The sequence below is a fragment of the Trypanosoma cruzi genome, genomic scaffold, assembly GCF_000209065.1.
Source record: "Trypanosoma cruzi strain CL Brener 1047053517169 genomic scaffold, whole genome shotgun sequence".
Classification (NCBI taxonomy): Eukaryota; Euglenozoa; class Kinetoplastea; order Trypanosomatida; family Trypanosomatidae; genus Trypanosoma; species Trypanosoma cruzi.
Genome location: NW_001849441.1, coordinates 3,149 through 13,490, shown reverse-complemented (window position 1 = coordinate 13,490; position 10,342 = coordinate 3,149). Strand labels below are relative to the sequence as shown.

The window sequence follows — 10,342 nt, the reverse complement described above, 5'->3', positions numbered from 1 at the left end:
CCCCGCCGCCATTCAACTGCACGCGGAGCGTCTCTCCGTGAGGCCCGTGACGGGTCCCATCGTTATTCCGCATACCAGCCTGGGGATGTGCGATAACTTCACCATCCCACACAAGCACCACACGGTGGGTGTGGCTGGCGCCGACATGATTCTCTACGCCAATATTTTTTCGACTTCTGGTCCAACCGCATGGGCGATTCCGTGCGTTCGGCTGGGTGATGGCCGTCCAGTTGTTGCCGCCGTGAACTTCGACCCGAAGCAAGTAGCGGTGACAAGCAGGAACGTGCGGGTGGCAACCCACGAGTTGGGGCATGCTCTTGGGTTTGGACGGGAAGTGTTTTTGATGTTACATATGATTTCCGAGGTCCCGAACGTGCGTGGGATGCCCAAGGTGTCGGTGATTTCAACGCCGAAGACGAAGGCAATGGCGCGTCAGTACCACAACTGCCCCACACTTGAGGGCATTGAGCTGGAGGACGAGGGTGGTTCTGGAACTGCACTGTCACATTGGAAGAAACGCAACATGAGAGACGAGATGATGACTAGTGATGTGGGCGTAGGGCTGTACTCGGCACTGACGCTTGCAGCATTCGAGGACATGGGTTTTTATGTGGCAAACCACAGCGCGGCGGAGATGTTGTGGTGGGGCAACAACTCTGGCTGTGGGCTGCTGGAAAAGAAGTGCTTGACCGACGGCATCACCGAATACCCTCATCTGTTCTGCAGCCAGTTTGACGTCTATGATTTCTGCACATACGACCATCTGTCTCTGGGCTTCTGTGACCTGATGAGGCACGAGGAAGCCTTGCCACAGGAGTATTGGTACTTCGCTGATCCCCGACTTGGCGGTGATGACTTCTACATGAGCAGATGCCCGCATGTCAAGGAGTATTCTAATGGTGGGTGCACCAACGGCGATCCTTCAGTAATGCCTGGCAGTGTCGTTGGCCCGAATTCGCGGTGCGTGAAGGGGCAGGATCTTCAATTCGACGACAAATATATTGGCGACGTTTGTGTGGACACTCGATGCGGCGACGGCACAGTGAGCGTGCGGTTCCTTGATGACGATGCGTGGCACGAGTGCCAGGAGGGTGAGACCGTCACGCCGCCATCGGGTCCCTGGCGTGGGAGCATTGTGTGCCCCCAATACGCCGATGTGTGCACCGCCTTCCCGAACATCAGCAGCCACCCAATACCGGTCGTTGACCCGCCTCTAGCGGACGACCCGACATCCGCGGAGGGTGCGGAAGGAGACGAGGGTGAGGTTCCGAGGAAGCGGCCGCGGCGACTCTGATTCCGGGGCTCTGTCGCCAATAAATTTATCGGGCAGCGTGGATTGTGGGGCGGGCGGCACTGCGATGGTGGCCAGCGTGCGGGGCATCAGATTCATTTTTAAAAGCAACGAAAGCCCCCCAAAAAAGAAAATGCGCGAACAGCGTGCGGCAGGGTCGTGATGTGCACTTGGATTATCGACCCCGCACTCGCGAGACGCAGCACAGCGATAACAATAGCACCGTGCAACTGTTGCGCCACTCCTCTCCTCGCTTCTGAAAAACGGACAATGAGTGTATTTGTTTTTTTGTGCCTGCGATGCGTGGCTTAACGGACATTTGTGAGCTGGAGGATTGAATTTCTGCGCAACCGCGTGGTGGCGAAGTGATCTGGAGGGAGGAGACGAGTCCCAGCGTCGCATGCACCCACGTGCGACTTCTGATGCGGGCAGGGCGTTGGGAAGTCGCCGTGACCCAATGGGTGCGGGGGTGTCCGTGACTGCTGTGCTGAGGGCGGGGACGAGCGCGCTCGCTGCGGCGCTCCACACCGACGGGACTCTCCTGTATATTATTATAATTATTTATTTTTGGCTTTGGGGGAATGGCCGGGCCCTACGAGTGGGCGACAAAACTGCCCAGCCGTGTCCTCTTTGCTCAGCTTCTTGGTGCGGAGGCCCGCCCGACCCGATCCTTCTTGCCCCGCGTGGGAGGCGATCGAAAGACACACTCGGCACCTCCTTTTCGTCAGTGATGAATGATCGTGGGAGTGGGGAGTCGCGCTGGACTCGCCGTGGGCCACGGAATGCATCCGTCGCCGCCATGGCAACAGCATGACGAGGGTGCGAGGCGTTTACATTTGATTTCCTTGTCCTGTGCTGGAGGAGATCAATTCGCGGACTATTTTTTATACTTTTCTCTCCTGTGCCCGCTCCTCACTCCGTGTGCGTGCCACTGCGTAGATGGGGTGCTGGTGTTTTTCAGTGCCTGTGAGAAGGAATGCTAGCGAGAGGGCTGGCTGCCCAATTTAATATATGTTCTGGTAAAACGTAGAAAATATTTCCGTGTGATCCTTTTCCCATCTTATGGTCCTTTGGAAGGCCCCGATGGAAGGAGTCACGGAACCGATAGCGGCAAGACGAATTTTATTTTTATTTTTATTTCTGCCATCCACCCTCTTTGGTTCCGACCCTGCGGCGGGGTCTTGTGGCTGGAGGGGACAAAAGTGTTCCACTTCGTAAGTAATAAATGTCTCCAATCCGAATACACCGCACCGTGGCACGAGAGTGCCTGTCAGAATATATAGATATACTTGGGACAAAAATTGAGGATGTGGCGAGGCCGCTGCCTCTCCCTGGCCCTCTTCTTTCCCGACCTGTTTTATTTGTGCGTATCAGTTCGGGATCTGGCCAGCAGCCCTGGAGAACATTTTTCCGTGCTTCGGCTTTATTTGGAGGCTCTGTTTATTTTTGTTGTCTGTGTGTGCGCTGCGGGAATGATGTTTATTATTATTGTTATTACTTTTTTTGCTGTTGTGAAGGAAGTCTAAGTGGAATTTTTTTTTTTTTTGTGAAGTAGAGGTTTTTTTTTGACCACATGTCGCGCGTGCCAATCAGCGAGGAGCAGGCGCAGCAGATGCTTATGAAGCAACAGGCGCAGCAGGATCGAGTGGATGCGATGAATGAGCAGAGGGAGGGTCTTTTGCGTGCGTTTGTGACGGCGGAGGGGCGCGAGCGGCTGAAGCGGATTGAACAGGTGAAGGTGGAGCGGGCGCAGGCCGTTGAGAGTTACATCATCCAGTCGGTGCGCCAGGGGAAGCTGCAGCCACCCGTGACGGACGAGACGGTACGTGAGATTCTTTCGCAGTTGGCATCGCAGGGGGTGGAGGCGAAGAGCAGCATCACATTTGCGAGGAAGCGAATGGATGACGACTGGTAGTTTCCGACGTGCGAGTGTTGTGCTGAGATGCGAGGGAGGCGGTAAGCAGAGCGAGGGAGCGGAGGAACAAATAAAGAACGATGAATAATTAAGAGGAAGGAAAAAAAAAAAAAAACAAACAAAAAAAAAGAGATGTGGAGGGGTGTTGGAGGGAAATCTCAAAAGTGAGCGCGGATGCAAAACAGGAATGAAGCGAGGGATACGGGGAGAACCGAAAAGCAACAAGAAGGCAAAGAACCATTTTTTTTTTTTTTTGCGAGGGACATATTCACCACCTTTACTCCCAGCTTGTTTTCATCTCTTTTATTATTATTATTTTTTTTCTTTATTTCTCTCTTTCTCTCTCTTTATTTTGCTGTTTTCCCCTGTGCAGGTGCATTTTTAGATGCGATGTGGTGATTATTGACGGTGATTGTCTGTTGCGTGGGCTTATTTGTTATTTTCTGTTTTGTTTTTCTTTGAGTAAACATCCTGCAGAACCGTCGGTGGCCTCAGTAAGTGGGAATGGGGCAGAGATGGGGGCTTTTTTTTTTTTTTTTTTTCTTCCCCCTTCTGTTGACTACTACGATGGAATGCGCCTGTTTGCCTATGAGAGTTAGAAAGAAAAGGTGAGAGGAGGAAAACTTTTTTTAGTTTCCATTAAAGCTTGTGTACACATCCCCGTTACAGTTCTTTTATTATTATTATTGTTATTATTTTTCAGCCTTTTCAGTTTATATACAATGTTGCCTCCCCCTCTCCTTTTTTCTCCCTTTACGTCTCTTGCTGTGTGTGTGTGTGTATGTGCCGGTGTTTGCTACGCCTTGTCAATCATATCGCAGGGGGAAAAAAATAAAGGGGGGTGACGGTGGCCGCGGAATTGCCGCTTTTTTTTTTTTTTAGGGCGATTAAGTGATGCCAAAGCGTCACCGTGAGCCGGAGAATTTGTTACCGTTCGCCGTTGAGGACTACGGCGACGGGGTTGCGGAACAGGAGAGTTGCGGCAGCGATGAGTTTCACAGCAGTGAAATGGGGAACGATGGGAATGTCTCCTCCCCCGCCGGCACGCCGAAGGAAGATGCGGACGACAGCTCTTCTGTCATGATGGGCAGCAGCAACGACGACGGTGATGGAGATAACGCCAGTCTCATTAACGTGGAATTTGGCGTGTTTGAGATGCGGCGGGATGTGAATGCTGTCATGCACCTCATTGACCAGCTATGCCCGGATAAAATGAATGAGGTGGACCGCGACGAATTGGGTGCGGCGCTGCACGAAAGCCCCTTCACGTGTGTTGTGAAGATCGGCGACGACGAAGACGACGATGAAGAGGAGGAGGAGGAGGAGGAAATTTATGGCATGGCGAGTGTTTTGGACGCGGTGCACGACACCCGGCTGGAATCGCTGCTTCGTACGCTGCGAGAAAACGTTTGGCGCACCGTCGCACCGGGTATTCTCCCAACCGAAATGTTGAAGTCTACCGACGACGCGACAGGGAGGGCGAAGTGTGTGCTGCTCGTTGGCGAGTACGTCCGCAATGTTCCGCTGGAGTTGACGTCTCAAATCATCCATGACATGATGGAACGCGTTGAGACCGCGTTTAACGCGAAAAGCTCCATGAGCAACAAGGCCGGTGACGACGCACCGTCGACGGTTCAGGCCATATTCCCGTGCATGTTTGCGATGCTGTCTAAGATACAGCGGGCGGTGGATGCTCCTTTAAAGACACCAACACCAATGAACGCAAGACAGGATCCCCCGCCCAAGAAGAGGCGTGGACAGAACGCAGCGCAGCCGGATGAGTTTGACTTGTGCCGATATCTGTTTTGGCGTGAGGAGGACTCAATTATTTACGAATACCGAGACAAGCGCATCGCCACTTTGGCCTACCGCTGTCGCCCGCAGTACGACGGCCAGCCGGAGAACGATATTCCAATTTCAATCTTGTACGTTGTGCCGTACGGCGGGTTGATGCAGGCAGTTGCGGAGATCCGGAAGCGCGAGTCGACACAAGTAAATGTTGTGCGGTACTGAATGCACCATGGTCCCTTCACACTTAGAAACACAGGGGTAGGCAACAAGAAGAGGAAGACGAGAAAAAAAAAACAGCCGGATATAACATGGAATGAAAGAGGAGGTGCGAAATAGCATCGCATCCTTGTCTGCATATTGACGAGGTTGGGTGCTGCATGCCTTTGCTGCTTGGTGCGGTCAATTGGGGCTGTTTTGTTTGCCCGATTAAAATAATGACGAAATGGGCATCATAGAGGAATGGAAAGCAACGGTCACATAAAATGCAACAACGAAAGATGCCTTTAAAGGGAGGGGTGTGAGTTTGGCGTGATTGAGGTTACAATTCCACTTCTGAGGAGAAGTGACGGGAAGGGGCGCGGGTCATTGGTGGTCGCATTTTTTTTTTTTCTTGTATTTATTGTTTTCCTCCGACTTTTTTTTTTGCTTCTTTTTTCTTTTTTCTTCTTTCTTTGTTTTGCCAAAGAAATCCAAAGGGGTTTTAATTGTAGTGTTCGACAGCAGCGGCGCTGTGGGGACGGTGAAGGCACACGCACAAATACTTTCTCCCACCTCCGCGCGACCACGCTGTCGCTGCGGTTTAAATGACAGCTCCGAGTGAGTTGTCCGGCGAGGCACTTGTGTTTTATGTGATGCACACGAACGGCAATCCGGTGCGGCTTTTTGGCGCAGACGGTGTGACGGCGGAGTCGGCTTTGAAGCGGGTGTACAAGGCGCTGGCGCTGCGTCTTCACCCTGACAAGAACAGACACCCCCGTGCACATGAGGCTTTTCAGGTCCTGCAGCAAAGCTTCGAGGCCACGCTGGAGTCGCTCCAATCAAAGGCACCAGACGAGAAAAAAACGCGACCAACTTCCCCACCACCGTGCCCTTCTTCTTCTCCACCGCCACCGCCACCGCCACCGCCATCTTTTGCTTTTGCCAAGTCTACACTCCATGGAGTTCGTAAGGAAGAACAAAAACAACGGCAACATGCCTTTGCGGGAAATAGTTTGTTTGAGATACCGTTACCCCCTGATGTTTTTGGCGCTTTTGCGGCGCCGGATAGTTCTGAGCCTCCCGATGCGTCGGTGTCGACGAGTTGCCACGGGACGAAGCCGCCGGCAAAAAGAACGAGGCCACTCCCTGCTTTAAATCTTTCTAGTGACGATGAGGAACACGTGGGCGAGGCCGGAGGTCGTCAGGCATCACGGCGAGATGATGAACAGGAGCATGCAAGCCAAAAGCGAAACGCTGAACGGAAGGCGGTGCAGAAGGAAAAACGGAGTACGAGCCGGCGAACTCTAATGCAGCTTTTTGCAGAGTTCAATATCTCAGACGACGAGGAGGAAATGGCGCCTGTTAACCACCCGACAGGAAAAGAGACAGGCCATCATTGGGAACCAACTTCATGCCACGAGACAAATCGGCGGCAGCAATCTGGCGCTGGGAAACCCGCTACCACTCTGGCATCCTCGAGTGTAGCTTGCCCTTGCTGTGGTGCAGGCGAGTTCTCTGCTCATATTATTCAGGGTGTGGTGTGCCAGTCCTGTCGCGCACAGTTTGTGCCGGCCGCTATAGGTATGATGGCTGCTGAGCGTCATGCAGCGGGGCGTAAGAAGGACCGCGCATCACGCGGCGAGTTGTGTGCTTGTGGAAAGGCGAAAAAAGGGTTATGCTTTCTCTGTGACTGACGAGCACGCATTGCATTTGTGTCTGCTCCGCGGCAGATGCCGTGGGCCTTTTTTTTTTGTTTGTATGTGTGTGTGTGTGTATTGAGTCGAATGTGGGAGAGAAAGAGAGGGGGCGATGCTAGTTGAAATGTGGCACCTTTCTGAGTGATCCAGTTTTCTTTCTTGTTGTATATATATATATATATATATATATATATATATGTACGTGTAGCATTACGTGTTTTCTTTTGCTTGTTTCCAATTGGTGTTATTTGTTCCTCTTATAGCCGCGAGAAGTGCATTTTTTTTTTTCTTTTGATTTCCCCTATCTTTTTTTTTTTTTGCTTTCTTTTCGAGAAGCGCTCAAGGTGTCAGGGGTGTAGTGTAGTGAAGGAGCGGGTGTCGGTGGATGGGGCCCATACGCGTTGAACGGGCCCCTGTTGTGGGTCGTGTGTATAGCGTGATTTGCCCGGTATGCAGCAACAATGTCACCTTTGACTGTCTCAGCAGGTCTGTGTACGGCATTCAGTGCCATTTCTGCCACACTGTGATTGACTTGCGTAACCCGTCTGTGCCTCTCCCTCCAAACGACACGGGTGTACTCGCCGAGCACGTCAACGGTGACTTTTTTTTTTCACCCGAGGTGGAGGAGTCGGGTAGAGGCTCCGCCACGACGCAGCTCTCCATGGTGCTTGCGGATTTTGCGGAGCAGCAACAGAAAGAAATGCCAACGACCATGGGCGGGGAAGCAAGACAGGCATTTTCAGCACGCCGCATACAAGCTCTTTCCGAGAGGTTTTCGTTTCTTTACCCTTTGGTGCACGTGATTGAGTACATTGTGTTTGGAACCAAGCCGGTTGCAAGAATAGGCCACGTGCGGATATTTCGTAAGCGGCTACTGTTTTTTTGGCCGGTGAATATACCCGTAACAAAAACCTCCGTCTCATATTCTGCCCCACTCACCGTTGCCATTCTTCTTTACTTGATGATCACATTTTACACCAAATCACTTGATGACGAATGGATGTGGTGCATGCAGCGCTACACGACTTTTTTTTTGGTGTTATTCATGGTTCTGTTGGTGTGTTGTGTGTACACGGACCCCGGCTTTGTGCGTCCTGCGTACCTGGAGACCAACGGCAGTCATATGGGTGAGTTAACTCTGAAAGAAATTGAGGCAAAACAACGGGAGAGTCGCTGGGAGATGGTGAACGGGCAACCAGAGGAGCGCAAGTGGTGCTCGACGTGTGAAATTTATCGGCCTGTGAGGGCGGCGCACTGTTACCTCTGCGGCTTGTGTGTCCATGACCACGATCATCACTGCTCCGTGATCGGTGTATGCGTGGGGCGTCGGAACGTACGCGTCTTTTTGTTTTTTGTTATTAATACTGCTCTCTTGGCGCTGCTTCCCGGATTGTCTCTGCTGTTGAAGCTTTTTCTCGATGCAAACTCCCTCACCGCGCGGCAGCTTGGCATTGGTTTGCTGTTGATGGCGGTGTTGTTGGGTTTGGGTCTTGTGGTGGGATTTCTCAGCCTAACGATTTTGTATTCCCTCGCGGTGGAGACGACAACACGTGAGCGCCTGCAAAATAGCTACGCGAACAAAAAGAACCCTTTTAATCGTGGTTTACTGCGGAATATCTTGTGGCATATGTGTTATCGCAGTCCACCTTCTCTCTTTGATGACGACTTTGTGCAGTTGTGTGCCACGCAGGCGTAGAAGGAGGGCCATAAGTATCGGCCATGTGTAAGGACCACAAAAAGTAATCTGATTCTATTTTCCTTTTTTTTTTCTTCTTCTTTTTGTTGTTTGTTTATTCCGGATCTCTCTGTGCGTGTATTTCTATCTTTTTCCTTGAGAAGACGAATGAATGGCCCAATAAATATACACGACGAGTGATGTTTTTTTGAACGCCTTTCTTTTTCTCTTTCTCTTTCTATTTGTGTGTGTGTGTGTGTGTGTGTGTCTTTTATTAGAAAACGTAGGACCAAAACCCCTCGTGGTGGTGAGGTTTGGGGGCAAATTGCACGGGAATCCAGCCGACAACTCACAAGGGGGAAAGAAAAAAGAAGAAAGAGGAGGAGGAGAAGCAAAGCCACAGGTGCACGTGGGCTGTGCGATGGACGGTGACAAGGAGCAGAGGAACAAGAGCCACAAGAGCCGGCAGGCTGGTAGCAAGGCTGCCAAAAAGGAGGAATTTCGCAAGAAGAAGGCAGGCATCGAGCTTGAGCCCAACCGTGGCAAAAACAGGAAGGCATTTCAGGGTCCAACAGCAGAAAGTCGCAAGGGACAAAAAATTCTTCGAAGCCTTGAAAAACGCGAGACGGCACTGCATGTACCCACAGTGGATAAGACCCTCCGACACATTGTGGCGGAACCCCCGCTGCTCGTTGCTGTGGTGGGACCACCAGGTGTTGGCAAGTCAACATTGATCCGCTCCATGGTGAAGTTCTACAGCAACCGCAATGTGCAGACAGTGCGGGGGCCCATCACGGTGGTGGCGGGTCGTAGTCGTCGTGTGACATTCATCGAGTGTCCGAACACACTGACGGCGATGTGCGATATCGCCAAAGTGGCGGATCTCATTTTGCTTATGGTTGACGGCAGTTTTGGCTTTGAGATGGAAACGTTTGAGTTTCTCAATATTTCTCAGGTTCACGGGTTTCCCCGCATGTTTGGTGTTGTTTCTCATCTTGATCAGCTTAAGACTGGCAAGGCACTGAAGAAGCGAAAGAAGTTTCTTCGACATCGTTTTTGGCATGAAGTGGCAGCTGGGGCAAAGCTGATGTGTTTAGCACCCATGGTACGTGGCATGTATCGTTCCACTGACGTTCTCAAGCTGCATCGACTCCTCATTTGCGTGGAGCCTAAGTTACAGAACTGGCGGAACACCCACAGCTGTGTACTGATTGATCGCTATGAGGACATTACGGCCCCACAGAACATTGTGGAGGATGAGAACTGCAACCGCACGATTGCCTTCTACGGGTACACACGTGGAAAGCCGTTGAAACCGCAACAAGTTGTACACATTCCTGGATTGGCAGATTTTCCTATTGCTCACATCTCTCAACAAGAGGACCCCTGTGCCATCGATGATCACCAAGGCAGTGGCAATTCACAGGGGCACAAGATGCGGCATCTTAGCATGAAACAAAAACGTATTTATGCCCCTCACTGCAATGTGAGCGGTGTGATGTACGACGACGACGCTATATACATCCAGGAGGACGCAGAGAAGGGGATGATTGAGCGCTCCGGTGAGGGACTGCAGTATATAAGAGAACTGCAGCGTGCGAAGCCTATGGACGCCGCCGCCACGGATTTGGACGTCGTCCGTCGTCCTGTAGTATTTCGCGACGAGGATGCGATGGAGCTTGATATGGATGAGGTGGAGGCGCCTTCAGATGAGGAAGATGAAGGCAGCAGCAGCAGTAGCAGCAGCAGAAACGATGACTTGGAGGATCGTATGC

The 10,342-nt window shown here is 51.7% G+C and overlaps 6 protein-coding genes across 6 annotated transcripts, besides 14 other annotated features; all 6 read left to right on the top strand.

Moving 5' to 3' along the window:
• Positions 1-1,294, top strand: Tc00.1047053507077.60 (surface protease GP63, putative; the record flags this gene model as incomplete). The annotated part of the gene is made up of 1 exon (XM_801286.1): positions 1-1,294. A coding segment is annotated over one exon (1,294 nt), but the record flags the coding sequence as incomplete, so codon positions are not given.
• Positions 1-10,342: a sequence feature (heterozygous, Esmeraldo-like haplotype).
• Positions 1,836-1,860: a sequence feature (AT_rich).
• Positions 2,254-2,698: a mobile genetic element.
• Positions 2,412-2,431: a microsatellite.
• On the top strand, positions 2,865-3,206 carry Tc00.1047053507077.50 (hypothetical protein, conserved; the record flags this gene model as incomplete). The annotated part of the gene is made up of 1 exon (XM_801285.1): positions 2,865-3,206. One exon carries the CDS (start codon positions 2,865-2,867, stop codon positions 3,204-3,206), a length of 342 nt encoding a protein of 113 aa, XP_806378.1.
• Positions 3,307-3,335: a microsatellite.
• Positions 3,495-3,568: a sequence feature (A-rich).
• Positions 3,881-3,903: a microsatellite.
• On the top strand, positions 4,101-5,219 carry Tc00.1047053507077.40 (hypothetical protein, conserved; the record flags this gene model as incomplete). Its single annotated transcript, XM_801284.1, has 1 exon — positions 4,101-5,219. The coding sequence occupies one exon, from the start codon at positions 4,101-4,103 to the stop codon at positions 5,217-5,219; it is 1,119 nt and encodes a 372-aa protein (XP_806377.1).
• Positions 4,512-4,534: a microsatellite.
• Positions 5,595-5,675: a sequence feature (A-rich).
• Positions 5,801-6,889, top strand: Tc00.1047053507077.30 (hypothetical protein, conserved; the record flags this gene model as incomplete). The annotated part of the gene is made up of 1 exon (XM_801283.1): positions 5,801-6,889. The coding sequence occupies one exon, from the start codon at positions 5,801-5,803 to the stop codon at positions 6,887-6,889; it is 1,089 nt and encodes a 362-aa protein (XP_806376.1).
• Positions 7,058-7,093: a microsatellite.
• Positions 7,170-7,221: a sequence feature (A-rich).
• On the top strand, positions 7,278-8,588 carry Tc00.1047053507077.20 (hypothetical protein, conserved; the record flags this gene model as incomplete). Its single annotated transcript, XM_801282.1, has 1 exon — positions 7,278-8,588. One exon carries the CDS (start codon positions 7,278-7,280, stop codon positions 8,586-8,588), a length of 1,311 nt encoding a protein of 436 aa, XP_806375.1.
• Positions 8,641-8,687: a sequence feature (A-rich).
• Positions 8,811-8,835: a microsatellite.
• Tc00.1047053507077.9 (hypothetical protein, conserved) lies at positions 8,989-10,342 on the top strand (the record flags this gene model as incomplete). Its single annotated transcript, XM_801287.1, has 1 exon — positions 8,989-10,342. A coding segment is annotated over one exon (1,354 nt), but the record flags the coding sequence as incomplete, so codon positions are not given.
• Positions 10,292-10,316: a microsatellite.